The sequence below is a fragment of the Poecilia reticulata genome, linkage group LG9 (genome assembly GCF_000633615.1).
Source record: "Poecilia reticulata strain Guanapo linkage group LG9, Guppy_female_1.0+MT, whole genome shotgun sequence".
Lineage (NCBI taxonomy): Eukaryota > Metazoa > Chordata > Actinopteri > Cyprinodontiformes > Poeciliidae > Poecilia > Poecilia reticulata.
Window position 1 is genome coordinate 1,258,459 of NC_024339.1, and position 17,914 is coordinate 1,276,372.

General features: G+C 42.2%; 1 protein-coding gene across 1 annotated transcript in view; it reads left to right on the forward strand.

Annotated features, from left to right (window-relative positions):
• Positions 1–17,914, forward strand: part of tncb (tenascin Cb) — a 67,264-nt gene that overhangs the window by 37,101 nt on the left and 12,249 nt on the right. The window contains exons 9-13 of the mRNA XM_017306521.1: positions 880–969; positions 2,202–2,465; positions 10,298–10,573; positions 15,558–15,830; positions 17,549–17,671. Coding sequence (XP_017162010.1) covers positions 880–969; positions 2,202–2,465; positions 10,298–10,573; positions 15,558–15,830; positions 17,549–17,671 — 1,026 coding nt within the window. The remainder of the gene's footprint in view (positions 1–879; positions 970–2,201; positions 2,466–10,297; positions 10,574–15,557; positions 15,831–17,548; positions 17,672–17,914) is intronic.

Sequence of the window (17,914 nt, forward strand, 5' to 3'; positions counted from 1 at the left end):
AATGTTTGCCTGGACACAGTAACACTTTGTTTTGTGTAAAAAAAAACTAAAAAAACATCAGTGGTGGGTGCTTTGCTTTCTTTCGGTCCTGAATGAGGAGGCGGACTGTGAGAATGCTCTTGTTGAAGGGAGGGATTGGTTTTTCCTCCTGCTGCAGCGGCAACCACATCCAGCCATGCATTGATGTGTTTCTGTGGCTGGTTGTTCTCCAGTACAGCACGGCTACACAACACTAGAAACAAACAAGGAAAAAAAAAGCTTCTAAAATAAACCAGTTGAGTCTTTGTTTGACCCACTTCTTTGTCCTTGGACGCCCCGTCCAATGAAAATACAGCACTGTGTCCATTGAGCTGACACCCACCCCCAACCCCCTTGTGTCCACACACACCTCAGCACTTCTTTCACACACTTATTATCTGTAATTGCCTTCACGCTCGTGATTTTATTGATAATGAGCTTCCTGGGCTTTAGGTGTAATTTCATGCAGGAAAGCCCTGCGCGCCGTGACCTCTGTGGGAGTTAATAAAGGAATTAGGAGCGATCAGTGTGAGAGAGGAGCTGATTGTAAAGACCAAACAGCCCCCAGAGCCCGCTGCATCACTGCAGCAAGTGTTCCTGCTCTGCAACAAGGGCTCTATAGATCCATCAATGCAAATACAACACCGATGTTCCACAGTGAACACAAGCATACCATGAAACGCAATTAGGCGCCAATCTATTGTGCAATCAAGCCACAAGAGAGTGTTTTTGTGGCCCYGCAGCCATTAGCTGCAACAGCTGGCCACTTGACTATAGACACTCCCTTAGTTCATTTGTTGACACCTCCACAAAACAGGAGAGGGGCTTTTTCATAGTTTGCATGTTCCTGGTGTTCTGCAGGCCTGAGACCGGGGACGGAGTACGGGATGGGAGTAACCGCGGTGACAGATGAGCGGGAAAGTYTGCCCACCACCACCAATGCAGTCACAGGTCAGATGTTTCCACCGACACCTTCAACAATCACCTCTCACTCCCATGTTTCAGCTGCAGCCAACATCATCTGCCTGCTTTTTATGAGGAAATATTAACTTTTTTCCATTAGTAGGTCTAKAAAAGCACATTTAACACCACGACCCAACGTCTGCTTAATAAAATGAAACAACAAAAATGTTCATGTTACAAATAGTAAATGAAAAACTGAACACAACAGATCTAAAGTAGAATTAAATGTTAGCGAGAAACTTTAAAACTGACTGAAGTTGTTCAGAGCTACAAATGTGCATGACCTTATAAAATAGGTTGTCMTTGTTAAAGGATCCCATTTTATATCTCTTTTTAGGTTCTCAAATTAAGAGAAACATTACGCTTTTTCAGGAACGAGAATGGAAAAGTTTCTTTATGTGGTATGTTGAAATTTATGGAAAATGGATAAGAAAAAAAACAGTTTCCAGTTAAATGACAAAAAACAGATGTAAAAAATTATCACTAGTATTTTAGTGTAATTCATAATCAGTTTATCCCTTGAAAACTGCTAAAGCTACCATTTGTTATTAAATGTATAAACAGTTGATTCTTTATGATTTGAAGCCAGAGTTATTAAGAGACATTGTGGAAGGTCCAAAGAGCCGCAGGCTGCAGAGCCCTGGTCTAATTTGTGGCCAGTTGTGATCTGAAGATGTCATGTAGTAGCAGAGCCACAGTCGCCTCTGATCACTGTTCTGTTTGGAGAACATCTAAARCATCCTGGTGGGGATAGAACTCCAGGTGATGCATTTTGCTCCATCTGCAGACAAAAACTTCACAACTTTGATTGAATAATGGAAGGATTTACATGTCAATTCAAAACAGTTCATGTTAACAGGAATCCCAGATGGCTTTGCATCTTGATTTATCACCATAAGTTGATAAAATCACAAACCTAAGACTGTRGAGCAGCACAGACTTTGTAACTGGATTTCAAACTGGTGCAACATCTGAATAATTCCATTGTAACTGTGAGCAGTTCTGAAAACCAGATGAAGTCCTTACTGTCAGAATATCTTTGAAGTACTGGGTTTTTTATGTCTGCATGTCTGAAATGCTGAAAGGACTTTCCTGTACGTTCATCTGAAGAGTTTAGGGAGTTAGCAAAAAATATTTCTGATTGATTTACATGTCGGAGAACAAATCTGTTGGCCTTATTTGTATTAGTTTTCCAAGCCGATCTTCTTCTCTTCCATCAGCCCTGGACGCCCCCAGAGAGCTGACTGTAGCAGAGGTGACAGAGACCACCATGATGCTGGAGTGGAAGCGGCCACTGGCCAAGCTGGACTCCTACCGACTGGTCTACGTGTCGGCTGATGGTCAGAGGGCTGAAGACTCGGTCCCCGGCAGCTCAGAGTCTCACACCCTGCGGGGTCTGAACCCCGGCATGATGTACACCATCAGCGTCACCGCTGAGAGGGGTCGCAGGAGCAGCGCGCCCGCCACTGTCTCAGCTGCCACAGGTCAGCACGTCCAACAGCTTTCTCCCAAATAAGTTGCTGTGTCTGGTTGGAAAACAACAGAGCACAGTTGTTAGACTCTTGGCGTTTATTACTTGATGTTTGAGATGCAGAGCCTTCCTTAAGGCCCTGGATGTTGTGTTGGCAGTATTGCAGCAACTATRAGGGGATAGTCGAACCTGAGATTAAGGGAGAGCAGTGTAGTTCTGGTTCTGATCCTGGAGTACAGTCTGGACCAGCTGTACACACTCAGAAGGGTCCTGGAGGGTGTGTGGGAATCCTCCCAACCAGTCTATTTRGACAAGGTGTTGGACTGAGTCCCTCAGGGAACCCTGTGACGGTATTCTGGGAGTATGGGGTACGAGGCCCTGTGATATGAGCTGTTGGGTCCCTGTATGAGAGTCTGGTCCGCAATGTCAGCAGTAAGCCTGGCTTTTTTCTAGTGAGTTGAACTTTGCCAATGTTGCCCTTTGTCACCTATTCTGTTCATAATTTTTATTCTAGGTGCTGAGTTGATCCGAGTTGGTGGCTTTGGGATCTCGCCTCAGCTCTTTGCAGATGATGTGGTCCTACTGGCTTCATCAGGCTTTGAACCAGCTTTGAAAAAGCMCCAGGCTGATTTGTTCCTTGTTAAATGCTTCAAAAAACCAAGGACGCATTCCGATTCTCTCCTTCAGCATCCATGTGATGACAGACAGACAGTTTGTTAGCTTGTAGTTAGCAGATATCTGCACTGTATAGTGTAAGGGTTCAAAATCCAAATGCAGATTGTGCGACTCTGTAGCTTAAGAGGTCTGATTTGTAGCTGATGTTTCTGAATCCATGATGTGCCAAATCCAGCTGGATGTTGGAATCTCCCGTCTAAATCCCAGAGAGCSGGAGCCRGGGGATCAAGAAAAGACAAAACACAAAACAGACTAATCTTTCTTCAACATTTCAGGAAACATCAGAAAGAGTGGAGAGGTTTGTTTTGCTAAAACATACGACAGTGTAACTGTAGCTCACTGTTTCCAGGAGGGTTTTAGCTGATGGTGCATAGTTGAAGGGGGTCTTCTCATAATCCCCCACACTCTCATGTTCCAACCCCCTTTTTTCATAGCTGTGGCCAAACCCATGCAATGAATTGCATTCATTGTTATTTCTCAATGTAACTGTGTCTCCTTCTCCTACGGCTCGTTTATAGCACATGGAAATATTTCTTTCTTTTTTCCCCATTTTTTTTTTACTTAAAACAAGAAAAACTAAATGAAGTGATTGCATATTTTGCGCTGCAGTAAGTGTGCCGCCAAGACAAACATCCCACAGTTAGAACCTGGTGCTGGGTTGAGCTGGTGGCTGTAGGCAGAAATCACTGAATGGAACCGGCTCTGTGTGTTTCCTTCTTGGGGATCAGAAGCTGCATGCCTGCTGTAGTTGGTGAAAGCAAGTCAGTGGATTTATGTGAGCATTTCAGTAATGCACTATATCACAAGCCTTGCATCTGCCTTTAAGCTGCAGATATTTCCCCCATTTGCTTCAAAGATGGAGTCTCAGAGGAACCTTAGAGCAGACTGGTAATGTGTGTGTGCTGCTGGGAAACGGCCTGGCCATGTGTGCAGCCCTGTGCGTTTCTCATTCATGTGTTAATTGGCGACCTGAGCCCCGCTCCCCTCTGGGTTTTGTGCGATTTGACCACGATGAACCGTGGGTCCGTCTGATAAAGGGACACATGCTGGGAGTCTTGCTAAATCGCTGTCTTCACAATCAGCAGCCGCCTAATCCACAGCCGGGAGGTTTATATCATCTCCACCAACATGGATCATGCTGGTTCTGCAGGAGGGGACGGGCGGACAGAAGACGGGTGGGGGGTGGGGTTTATAGTACCTGAACAATCACAGACAAGGATTAGGATTGGAAATTTGATAGCAGACTCAATCGACTGTCTCTGAGGTGACCTGCCTATAGAATGTGCTTCATGGCTGAAAGTTGCTCTTCAGAGAGTCAAAAAGAAAAAAAAAACCTCACAGTTTTTCGGGCTCTAATTTCATGGTTGGTATGTAAAAAATCAGAAGTTTACACACAGAATGATTACTGGCTCTTCAACCCTCCCACGGTCTTAGAGCAACACTCAGGAGGTGCGTGGAAAAGTCACGGTCGACTTTGTGTGGTTGGGGGGGCAGGGGGATCTGTCCCATCAGATAGTTAATTTCCAAAACCAGACACAAAAAAAACCAACTTGTTAAAGCRCAGACTGGGTCAGAGCAACACCTCCAGACTGTGCMCAGTTTGTTATTATTGTTATGGATGCACAACATGTTGTGTTAACATCAATATCGGTCGCTTAAGTAAATCGGGTTCAATATTAACAACCAATGTTTATTTCCATCCTGTTAGCGTTGTGACTGTGACTGCAGGACTGTGAGCTGTTTAATTGAAGCAAAGAAGCAATATCAGGCTTGTGATCATTTTCCCATAGTGATCAAAGTAATATAAGCAATATAAGTAATATAAGTAAATATGACTTACTGTAAGGTCTGCTTCATTTCAGCCCAGCATTGCCACTGATAAGAACAACCTATTTTATATTGTGCAGCTAGCCGCATTAAGGGGTTGGCTTTCCACAGAGTTCAGGTTTTACACGTGAGGTTTTAACTTCACTTAGCTGTAAAAACATTATTTCTGTGCAAAACCATCCGTCACGGCCCTTAAACCACACAGATCTGCCTGCAGGTAGATTTCACAGCAAGATGATGTTTGGCAATAAAAAGCCCCTTTAAGCGAACGCTGCACATCTGAYGGCTGAAAAGGAAGTCAAAATAATAATAAAGAAATCTGTAGTTCATTAGATGCTGTGAGAAAATGAGTTACAGCTGCAGCTACTTACTGTGGGAAACATGGAGAGAGAAGATTTGGAGAGAATAGTTCATCTAACCAGGTAAATGAGTTTGTGGACATCAGCAGACACTCGATAATGGCTGCGGACAGATGAAAAGTAAAATCCACAGATCAACAATGCATTTCCTCTTCTGAGAAATGTATGCTTCTGGCTGCTGACTCCACCAGAATTGTACTGGTCCCTCAGCTTTGACTTGTTCCTTCATGTGAACACGAGTCTCTAACGGTTTCATAATCCTGGGCCCATAAGTGTTTCCACCGAGTTGGCAGGAAAGACAACTGTGATTAATTTACTTTTTAAGGAGGTCAGCCATTTTTCCTGTGATGTTGATGATCCTAAGGGAAAGTAGGAGTGTTCACTCTGTGATTTGTAGTGAAGCGAAAATAGACTCAAGGTATCTGTTCATATGTAATTCTCGATTTGTGAACTTTGTAAGCCTGTTTATGTGTAGCTTTGGGTATTTGTAAGTGTATTTGTAGGATTTGTAAACCGCAAAAAACTTTTTGAGCGCTACTTTGGTAACTTTCAAATGTGTTTTAAAATTCAAACACCAATTTCACTTCCTTTGGCGACTGAAGGAGGGTTTTTCAGACTCATGTCAAGAGCCTCATAGGTTAGTGCGTAAGGTGGTGCATTTTATTGCCGGGTGGTGTGATCAAAATRATCTGTRCATGCATGTTGTCTTGTTTGTGCATTTTACATGACTTGTGCACATTAATTTAACTTTTTGTATGCGTAGGAATGTTTTGTAGTTTATATATAATTAACACATTGTTSAGGTTTTTTTGTCATTTGTAATTGTGGTATATTGATAATTTCTCTATTGGTGTGTGCGTTTGAAAAACACATTTGAAAGTTACCAAGGTCACGCAAAAAATGTTTTTTTGCTATTTACAAATCATACTTTACACACACCAACTCCCAAAGCTACATCCAAACAGGCTTACAGACTTTACAAATCCATACACACAGATATTATGAGTCTATTTTCCCTTCAAATATTTTTTGGTTCATTTTCAGCAACAGACATTTGTGATCTGCGGTTTGAGACATTAGTTCAAATGTACCTGCTCTGAAGAAGCAGAGAAAGGCAGATTGAGGTTAAGTTGTGTTTTTTGTTAATGCTGCTGATGTTCGTCCATCCAACATTTACAAGCCGTGTTGTCAGTGGGAACAGCAAACCCTGAAGCGTTTCAGTTTGTTATTCTGCGGGGTTCTTCCTGTAAACCTGTCTTCAGTTAGTCAGCAGCATGGGGGCYGTTTCTGGACTCTTCACACAATCTCTACTGAGCGCCACATCTGAAACCACGGCGCTGTCCTTACATGAACCCACTTCTTCCTCAGTCATGGCTTCATTATGAGTACAAAGGACAGCTTTCCATTGTCTTGTTGAACAGCACACAGCTTTGTTCATTCTTTGTATGACAGTATTCATATTTGTCTTTTTGTGAATTATTATTGTGGTCATGTTGAAAAGGACCAACAGCAGTCAGTAAAGACTTCCTCTCCGTCTCTCTGGAGCCATTTTGTTTCCCTGACCAATGGTTTAAATCTCCACAAATCAACATGAGGTCTGATCATATCCTGGTCAGCCATTGGGCTGCAAATCAAAGTCACCAAGTTTACCTGAGCTCTTAGTCAGTTTATGGTGAGGAAGAATAACGGCAGTGGTCTAAAAATCCCCTGRAGCAAAAAAACGTATGTAGAGAGAAGCCGGGTAACTAAGCAGATTTTACATACCTTTACATCAACCTCAGAGATGAGTTATTTTCATGATTTCTTTCATTCCAATGCAGCCTTTTCTTTTTTTGTATTGTRCATCTGAAATTAATAGGAATAATATTTTTTTTCTGTTTTGAAATGTCAGCTTACACTTAATCAGCAGCCTCAAWGTATGTCATAACACTCCACATGCCTTCAAATCAAAACCAAAACTCAGTACAGAAAGAAATTACAGTCGATGGCTCATTCTGAATATCCAGAGCAATCTTTCATTGGGTTTTTCTTACTTTTTTTTTTCATTTTAAATAATACCAATGCAAAAACAGAAACTGTATGTATGACAGATTGAAGACATGCATGTACGACCCTAGATTGTCTCAAAAACTTCAAAAGTGCACGGCCTTGACAAAGGCTAAACCCACTGAGTTTTTATCCTCTATTGACCACAACGTCAACGGATTTTATTAGGATTTTGTATGATGTTTTAAAAAAGTMACATTTTTGTTTTGTTTTTTAAATAACATGAAAAGTGTGGCTTGCATTTGTATTCATTYTCCTTTCAAAAACTGCTTGATAAAATTTGCTGCAACTAGAAGTCCTCAGGAGTTAGCAAAATAGTGCGYAAACTCCACCTGTGAGCCATTTAATGACAGACGGTCCAGATGTTTTGTTTCTGGCCTCAGAGGTTCACAGAATATCAGAAACAAAACGGCATCATGAAGACCAAGCTTACCCAGCARATGGGAAGTCTGGGAGACGGTTAAAGCAGAAACGATTCACCAAGATCTGAACATCTCAGAGCTCTGATCAATTTGGCATATTACAATGAAAAATGCATGGTGGACTTTGAAACTCACCAGGACATGGCTGTCCTCCCAAACTGACAGAATCAGTCAGAGGAGCAGCTGAGGCRGCCATAGTAACTGCAGAGGAGCAGCAWGAAGGAGGTCAGAGTTGATGGGAGGATGGATGTGGTTAACATGTAACTAACCCCTCTGTAGTAGAATAACCACTAACAAATGTAGAAAAATKTCCTCATGTGGGCGGAGCCAAAAGTCATGGAGGGGCGGGGCCAGGTGTTATGATCAGCAGAGGGAGAAGGTAGAACTGTGGTCTGAAAATTCAACTGTTTAGGCAACATTTAACCTAAAGGGACAGTTTTAGGCAAAATATTGCACAACTAAGCAAATTTTCACAGAAACAAAGAGAGAACCCTAAATAACCTATTGAGAAAAAAAATCGGGTTTTTTTTTTTGTTTTTTTTTTCCTGAGAGTTGATTTGCGGGCTAGTCCGTCTTTCAATACAGAAAAATGAATGTTCACAGATACACTGTCCAAACTGAGTTTGAGCAAAGAATGTCAAAAGAAAGCTGTTAGAGATGAACCCCCAAAACACCTGGAGCGCTGACTGAAAAAAGGCTTCCAGAAGGTGTTGAAACAGAGAGTGAAAACAAAAGCACGCCATTTTAGATTTTTGTAATCCATGTGTTACTTTCTTTCAACTTCAGAATGTTTTACATTATGTTATTTTCTCACCTGAAATGCCAAAAAGATACGTTGAAGTTTGTAGCTGTGAGGTAATAAAATATAAAAAAGCTATCTAAATCCTTAAAGCAGGCGGTGTGTGAGTGGTGGAAGGGTCAGGGTGTGTGTTTCTCTGTAATCCACATCCTGCAGCAGACAAGCCTGTGTATGAAATGGAAGATATCATCTATAGAGGAGATATCTGAGGGGACCGTTTCATACATCAGGACTTGTTAACCGCATGAGCTTGTTGAAACACCTCTATTACACACTTACTAAAGGGGCAGTATTATGTGTTTTCCAGTCACATAGTGCCATTTGTAGCACAATCAAATAATGTTGACTTCAGTTCCTAAATGCTGTATATACCAAATATACAACATTTAGCAACTTGATTTTGTAATTTAACACCTTCAAATTGGGCCACTGTCTCTTTAAAAACTCCTACTCTTTCTGAAACTCCGTCTTCAGGAAGTCATTACAACATGGCTCCTCTATCATCCCTTTAATAATGTTTTTACCAGTGTTGTACTTAGAAGTAGCTCTTATAATGAGCTTAGCAGATGCTCAGTTCCACCAGATGTTGCTGGCTAGTCTGAAGGAGCAGAGTGGAGGAGTAACAGGAGAGGGCCCATCTGTGAGGTTGAAGCTCTGAAGCTTGGAAATTGCACCTCAGAAGAGAAGTTTCATCTGAGGCAGAGCTAGGTCCACCCAGACGTTTTGCACGGCTGAATGATTACCATGGAGACTCAAGGATTTTTCAAACATGCATGAAAGTGTCAAGGCAACACTTTAGGTATTTTATTTATGAGAGAACAAAATTCTAAAGTCATGAAGCTGAAAAAAGAACGATACTGCCCCTTTAGAAAGATGGAGGGTAGGTTTAATGGGGAATTATTTAGAGAAATTTTCMCCAGAACGTCTCCATCATCAGCATCTCTCCTAACATCCAATCACACTCCCTTTTCCACCACTCCGTCTCTTCTCCAGCATGCTGTGGCGATCAGCCCGTAATGGCTGCCGTAATGTTTACCTGTGCCGTCGATTTTGTTTTCTTTCTGGACTGCTCTCTGAACGCTCACCTCGCACATAGAAAAGGCTTCAATTCCAGGCTGCATGGCTCTATGCATGGCTCTGTGCTTGGCCTCCCCATAGGTTTGAAGTGGACAGCGTACTTCAGCCTCACCAGGCGGGCTACGCYGCACCTTCAGATGTTAATGGCTCATTCACAGCCATTAATGGGCACAAGCTGCATCAGCATGTCTGCATGCTGCCTTTTATCATTATGTCTTCCCACTTATATGGTAATATAGAGGAGACAGCTAAAGGCAGCTGCTGATAATGAGGCTGTTTGGTCCCTTTGGCCTTTGTAGTGGAAATCCAGGAATACTTTGACTACAGACAAAGTAAAGGCTTTCCTTTATTGTCCTGAGAGCAAAATAAAATAATTGAAATTCAAATGAGATGCCATCGTCGTTGACCTCTGTGTGACGCTTGGCAAAGGTTCTGCTTTGTTTGTTTTGTGTATTTTACATGTGCATCGATGTGTATGTTTTCCCTGTATTAGTCACATTCTGCARAYTGATTTTCAGTTGAATTTTTTTATCTGTAGTCCAGTTCTGTCGCGATGCAATCTGATCACCTCAGCATTGAAACTCCATGCTAACATTTTGTGTTTGTGTTGTATGATGTTGATGTGTTTGTCGTCGGCCAGCGGAGGAGAAGCCGGCGGTGACCAACGTCACCGTCAGCGACGTGTCGTGGGAGAGCTTCCTCTTGTCCTGGTCTGCTGACGACGGGGCGTTCGACGCCTTTCTGATCGAGGTTACCGACGCGGAGACGGGCGCCGAGTGGCAGAACCACACGGCGCCCGCAGACGCTCGCAGCCTCGTCGTCTCAGGCCTCTCCCCCGGCACCTGGTACAAGGCCGCCCTGTACGGGGTGCACGCAGGGGCGTTCTTAGAGCCTGTGTTTGCAGACACCATCACAGGTACAGATGCAGWCAGCACTGGGGYCTCACTCTGTCCTCTGCTTCATTCACTTCCTGCTGCACTCAGGAAACGTACTGTCACTTTTCCCTGCTGTCTTTCTAAATAACACTGCAGAAACACAAAGTCTTACTGTGTTTTTTCTTTTTGTTTTGTTTCAAGTGTACTAAGATATTTGCAATTTGAACTACAATTTGTGCAAAAGAAAAAAAAAGAAAAAGCTATATAAATAGTTTAAACAGTGCTATAAAAAATAAAACTTATTTGTCACTATAAAACTACAACAAAAATATTTTGTCAAATTTTGTGCTTTTAGAGTGTAGAAGCTCTCTTATACAGTGGGACATAAAAGAAATCAAAAACAGTGTTTTGGGGAACTTGTAGTTGGTGATATTGCAGAAGAGCTGTGGATTCAACATGAACATTTTTCAACTGGAGTATTGGATGTTATTTTCACTAGTGTTATGAAATTATGTTGAAATTATTTTTCTGCTAATGTCTAATTGCAGAAATGAGGGATTATTTTAATTTTCAAGTCTGTGTGAATTTTGAAAACTTTTAAAACATTTATTTTTTCATAAAATATGGTATAATCTCACCTTAACAAAATGTTCAGTTTTTTTTTTACATCCTACTGTATATATTTTTTTATGATTCATCATCTTCCAGTGTGTATTAGACGTTCAGTACCAAATGCACATCACTTGAAAGAAAGATGTAGGTTCTTTCAAGACTTCTAAATATTTTCCATAAAAAAACATGGAAGAAAAAGTTCTATAGAATGATGTCAAACTACCCAACAGTTTCAGTGATTCTTTCTCCAAGCTTCCAGAGAGCATGAAGGGTCCAAATCCCTCCACAGACATYGATCACACACATTCCCCTTCCTTTCATGCAGGGGGATCGTGAAACAAGCTAATGTTCTGCAGCAGCTCCCTCACAAAACCCCTTTCAGTCTACATGAGACCAGCCTTGGATCCATGTTTTCTCCACCTTTAAGCCGCCTGTCTGCCTGCTGGTACGAGTCCAGCCTGAAACAGCACATAGGCTGTTGTGTGAACAGCCCAGAAACACATCAAATCAGTGTTCCTGTTTGCCCAGCACAACAGGTGCTCTGGCCTCCCCTCCCACAACACTAATCATAGTCATTTTTAGCTTTGAACATGCTGTTGTTCACAAGACGCGCTTAATGAAAGGACTGTGAGCTGCGACATCAACATCTGCCAGTCATGCCGTGCGGCCCCATTTCCTGCTCTGTGTATTGTTTCCATGAAACCATTTGAACTCTAAAAGATCCAAATACAGATCTGAAGCCTTTGACACATTTTTTTTATGTCAACATTAATCGCGGCATTATCAGTGAGCATGTTACAGATGAAGAGCAGTCAACAGGAAGAAAGATGGGGGTACTGACAGAGGAAAGAAAACCCAGAGGCTCTTTTGTCACTTTGTGTGAGGCCTCTCTTCTGTATGCATCCCCACTTCCCTCCAGCCTGGACCGCTCCTCATTCTCATGCTGCCATTGCCCCTGGGCTCTTGTGCTGTGGTGCCAGGGGCTTCTGGGGCAATGCGGAATATGGCATGTGCTCAACATGGCCCATTGTCTGCATGCTAATGGCAATGGGGTGAAGCCATCGTACCATTTTTCATTAGCATCACTTAATCCATAAAACATTCCAAGTTGTGAATGCGACCTCGGACTAATTTGATCACATTATGCGCGGCGGTTTGTCGTCAGTCTGCAGGAGGAAGACGCCGAAGGCAAACGAACCTCCTTGGCCCAGGGGGGACATGGGGGAAACTTTGAGTAAAATAGAGGGAGTTACGTGTAATTGACTGACTGGTTGAACTACAAAGAACTGYGGTTTGTTCAGAGCTCCACTCACTTGTGATTCATACCACCACTAGCTGCCGTTCTGAAGTTATCAGGCGAGACTGGGACAGAGCTGAGGTTCTGCTTGCAGACCCCCTTTTCAGAAGGTTAGCCGGCTTTGGCGCATACCTCCTCCATTAACAGGCTCCTTTTTGTGAGCAGGGATTGTGTTCCCTCAGGTCCTGAGAGGCGGGTGGGGGGTGTGGGGGGTGTTGTAGAGGAGGGTGAAGCCAGCAGCAAGCTAGCACATGTTAGCTGATGGATGTGGCCCTCCCTCTTCCACTGACCAGTTAAAGCCGCTCGGCGGCTAATGAAGAGTGACAGCTCCCTGGGATTTGTCGGCTATGCTTCTCATTTCCACCACTTCTTCTCACAAGCAGTGCCTCACGCTTTTCCCCCCTCACAATGAAAAAAGGGGGTTTCAGGCTAGTTCAAGGACCCCTGAGACCCTCGCATTTGGAGCAGTGCTTTAATGAGCGGTGGTGCTGGGCTTTATTGAGCCTTTCCCGAGCTCACCGATATCTGTTTTTACCCAGACTGCTTTAAGAGCTCTGTCCAGTCTGTGTATGCATCTTGCTGCTGCCGGAAGTTTCTTTTGCTAATTAAGGTGAGGCAGACTTATCCTCTGAAAAAGCAACTTTCTCCTCCGACAGATACAGACTTCTGCTGTCCTGTTGTTACTGCCATGGTTGTTTTCAAAACTAATGGCTCATCCAGTAGTCTGTAAAGGGGCAGTGTTATGGAAAATCTGCTTCTTTGTGTTTTACGTCATATTGTGATGTTATTCGCCTATTGAAAACATACCTGGAGTGTTACTTTGATACTTTTGCACATGTTTGAGAAATCCTTTAATCTCCCATGGCAACCATCAGCTATGCAAAACGACTGGGTGGACCTAGCTCCGCCTTCACAGACRCAGCTCCTCCTCAGAGTTGCAGTTTCCATGGTTCTGAACTTCCGCCTCACAGAGCAGCCAACCCTATGACTTCCCCAACTTAGTTCCTTAAGACTAGCCACCAGCAGTTAGCAAWCACCTGGTGGAATTGGGTACYTGCTGAACTCATTTTAAGAGCTGATTTTCAGTGGCAGAGGCCCAATTTCAAGCTGTTAAAGGCATACATGACTAGTAGAATATATTGGCCCAAATATGTTGTAATTTTTCTATTAACTTARAAATTGCTGTTTGTTGTATGTAAAAATTCAAATACTTAAAAAATGTAATATCCATCATTATATCTTTCACCYATAGTTGTCTTTTTTTGTATGACATGGTTAGATTGGTTTTGTACTGGAATCTACAAAGTAAACACAAGTGGACTAACATTACCTGAGTTGTTTTTTGTCATGTTGCATTTGACTGGTGTAAACTTAGACAATRCCACACTGTGCTGCTGTTGACTGTAATTTCAAAAAAGAAAAGAAATAATGAAGTGAGTCTTCATCGCATCCCACATGGGAAAAAAACAAAGAGTGCAACTTCTGAAGAACTTACGTTTTGCTCTCAACATTTCTTTCCAGAAGACAGTCATTTTTACAAGCAAGATTGATGAAGGAGCAAATAGATTACCCTCGCAAGCTAAAACCAAATACAGTGCCAACAGTATTTATCCACAAACATGTATAACCCAGGCACTGCCTAGTGAGTGAACGATGCCGGAAGAAACATCAGCTAGGCAATGCTGGAAGCTCTTTTAAATTATAGCAAAGCTATTGCTACTGCCACTGGAGCTGAATGTGAAACCATAGACCCAACACCCAACTGAAAACCGGACCCTAAACAGCTGTTACCAGACCACAGATCAGATGGGGCACAGTACACGACAACTACTCACACGGTCCAACCAGAGCTACGTGTCATTCATTGTTTCATTTATGAAGCTGAAGACAGCAGCAGCACAAACACCAGCTTCTGGCAAACAAAAGAATAATCTGTTTGCCCTCCAGCTCTGAGCACKAGTGAAATTTAAGCATATAATAATGTAAATCCTCCAGTTAAGTAATATCTTTAGGTTTTAAAATATTTAATTAGAATGTGTTAAAGTATTTATGTCCATTATGATTCATACAAAGTACCACAGTTCCCAGCAGTGGGGATCCTTAGCAGATTTGAAGTGTTAAAGAAACAAGGCAGCTGTATYGTTAATGCTGTTAAGAGTCTCCACAGCAAAACCCTGGCAGCACAACAACAAATCACCAAAACGTCTAGAAATGTCTCTGACTTGTCATACATTCTATATAATGGATGGTCCACAGCTGTTTGAAGACTATCAATGTTTTTTTTTTTTTTTTTGTCTAGGCTGAAGGGGGTGTAGAGATGAACACTCATCTCATTCAGACTGGATTTTTTCCCCAGCTATGCTTCTAGATGAACTACATCTTTGTTAGATGTTTTAGGTAGATGCTTGACAGGGTGTTGCTTCACAAAAGCATCCTGTGCTCTAAACTTCCTTCTTCCATTTACATCTAAAACTTTTCTCCTTTCTCTGCGAAGACCCAAGCTGAAGCAGTTTTTCTTCAAAGCTGCAATATGTAACTTTTATTAAAAAAATATTTGTACAAACTTGTTAAAACTATCACCATCTCATGACAGTGTAATATGACAGAAAATCCATGAAATGGTCAATCTCCTCCACCTCCTCTGTAAGCTACTATTGCTGTCTAAAGAAATGATCCACCCCCAACCAAAAACATCCAATCAGAGCCAGGAGGAGGGGCTTACCGCTGTCAATCATTTTCATGTACTYGTTGYTAAATGTGCTAATGGAGGASAAACAACTTACCATTACAGGGAAGCTATTATTGGTGGCTGYGCTCACTATCTTTAGCATTCACGATAGGCTCATATCAAGAAGAAACTTTATCATAGCAGAGAGGACAAAAGGAAAAGGGGGTTAAATGGGCATGATTGACATCACTACGACTCCTGGCTCTGATTGGTTGTTTCTAGTTAGCACTGGGAGAAGGCGTCTGTCACAACAGTGACAGTTTCAACAAATATGTAAAAAAATATAAGTATTTTTTTATAAAAGTTACATACTGCAGTTTTAAAGGGTCTTTATGTGTCCAACTAYACTTTTTAGTAGACAAACTGACTCTTTCTAAATGTCACATAGAGATTGAACCGGAGGTGCAGGCTCTACAAGTCTCCAGCATCACTCCAGAGAGTTTTGTGYTGGCCTGGACGGCCGAGGAGGATGCCTTTGACACGTTTGTCCTGATGCTCATCGAGGCAGAAGACCCAGGCCAACCAAGAGAGGTGGTGCTGGGCGGCGAGGAGAGAAATGTCACTATGAGCGATCTCACAGAGGACACAGAGTACACCGTTGAGATCTTTGGGCTCATTTTGGGAAGACGCTCCAAGTCTGTAAGAGAGGGVGTGAGAACAGGTACATDGTAACCGGGTGGAAGCAAGAAGCTCTGCTGACATACTGGGGCTCTGGAAGTGTCTCGTCAACATGTATTTCATATAGAATGACGTCTTGTCCTAGCTTTTTCAGCATGAAATGTGTTCTAATAACTGAGCGTAATACCAAGTGTTGTCTGTTTGTATACTAACCTGGTACTCTGATTTTAAGGCTTCTGACTGAGGTTCTTTAGTTTGATTCAGACACTTTACCTAGCAGTCTTAAGATAATTGCTGGAGCACAACAGTCCTGGCCAGTTCAATAAAGCAGCACTGACAATAATCCGCTATTGTTTTAAGACAATGTAATAACTCCTTATGGTCTGAAAGCTGTTTTGGTCTTTAATTATATTTCTGAACAGAAGCGTACACTTAGAGCATTAAATTAGTTTAAGGATCTTAAAGAAGCATTTGAACAAGTTTTTACTTTTCAACATTACTGACACAAACAGCTACTTCTGTTTTTACCTTTTATGGGCAGTCAATAAAGTTCTGGCATAATTCTAACTGAATACTTGAGCAGYCTTATTATTATTAACCCATGTTTGAAGGAGTCAAGGTGAAGTTTTTATACTTGAAATGATTGAAACAAATATAGTTCCTGGTGTTGGTGTTACTGAAGAACTACCTTTAAATTCCTCAACTTCCCTTGTATCAGCAGCTAGATGTTGATACCTGAACTCAGATGTTCCGACAGAATAACGATCTTTAGCACCCGGGTCTGTGCCAGGAAACCAACTACTAACATTTCTCTCTAACATTTCTCAGAAGAGCCTTGGTCAGATATCCAAACAGAATCATGTCAGGACTTTGTTGATCATTTAAAAAATTGTTGTAGTTTTTCTGCAACTTAAAGAAAATTTATGGAAATATTAGTGGAAACCTATGAAGTTTGACCTTTGTGTATTGAGGGAAAATCCATATTAATTTCAAACGTATGCACCCAATTGCTGTTTTAAAAATTCACTTGTGTTTTGCAGTATAACMAACATTCTGAGAATGATTAAATCCTTAAAGGGCCCAATATCTGACCCAGTCTGTATTGTTTAGACCTGTTGTTAATCTGGATTATTACTACACCAGCTCTAACTAGTTTTGTAAAGGGACATTTAGTTGCTCCTCCCATTGTGTGTTCTGTGTCCTCATCTTCCCAAATGTCATCTTTATCTACCTGATCCCTGTGTTGTTGCCTGATTTTCTAAAGGAGCCGACGGTGGTGACGGTTGTTGGGTGGGTGATTAGTTGTCCGTGTCACATAAAAGGCTTGTCTGTCCTTATGTCCCCTGTCCTCCCTGAGGGCAAGGCTTTGCTCTTGGGTTTGCGTGGTGCATGTTTCACTTTTTGTKTGTTCCATGAAATGAGGCCAAGTTAATCTCTTCAGGTCTGTCACGCGAGATACTGCGGCTCGCCGCTAACTGCGAGGGTCTCTCTCTRTGAGTCGGAACCTCCCCAGGTCTCCTTTGTCTGTCTCTGGAACTCTCTCTTGCTCCATTTGTGTAAAATGACTTGCCTTCCTTTGGAGGATCTGCACAGGCTACAATCACTGAATTTGTGTGTTGTCTCCTTTCTGCTGCTTCAGTTTGTTGCAAATATTAACACCTCAAACATTACATTCCTCAGCATTTGGAGAACATATTGACTAAATCTTCTGTTTTTCTTGTCATTGCTCCCTTTTGTGCGTTTCTGTCCCGTCTTTGCCAGACCTGGGTTCACCAAAGGGCATCCGCTTCTCCGGAGTGACCGACACGTCGGCCACCGTTCACTGGCTGACTCCAAGAGCTCGGGTGGACAACTACCAGGTCACCTACATGCCTGCCCATGGAGGTTAATACCGCCTCAACATTACCYGTGGTTTCACTCTTAGTTGCTATTGATAGTTTATTTTTTAAAGAGGTATTGAGATCTTAAAAATCAGTTTTAAAAAGAATACCGTTACAGTTTGATAACAGCTTATTTGGTTTTCTAATTCCTCAGTGACTTTCTTGCCAGAGTTGAATGCATGCATACACTAAAATCATTGACTCAGAAAGTGGCTTGATGCTGCCCCCTGCTGACCAAAATTATATA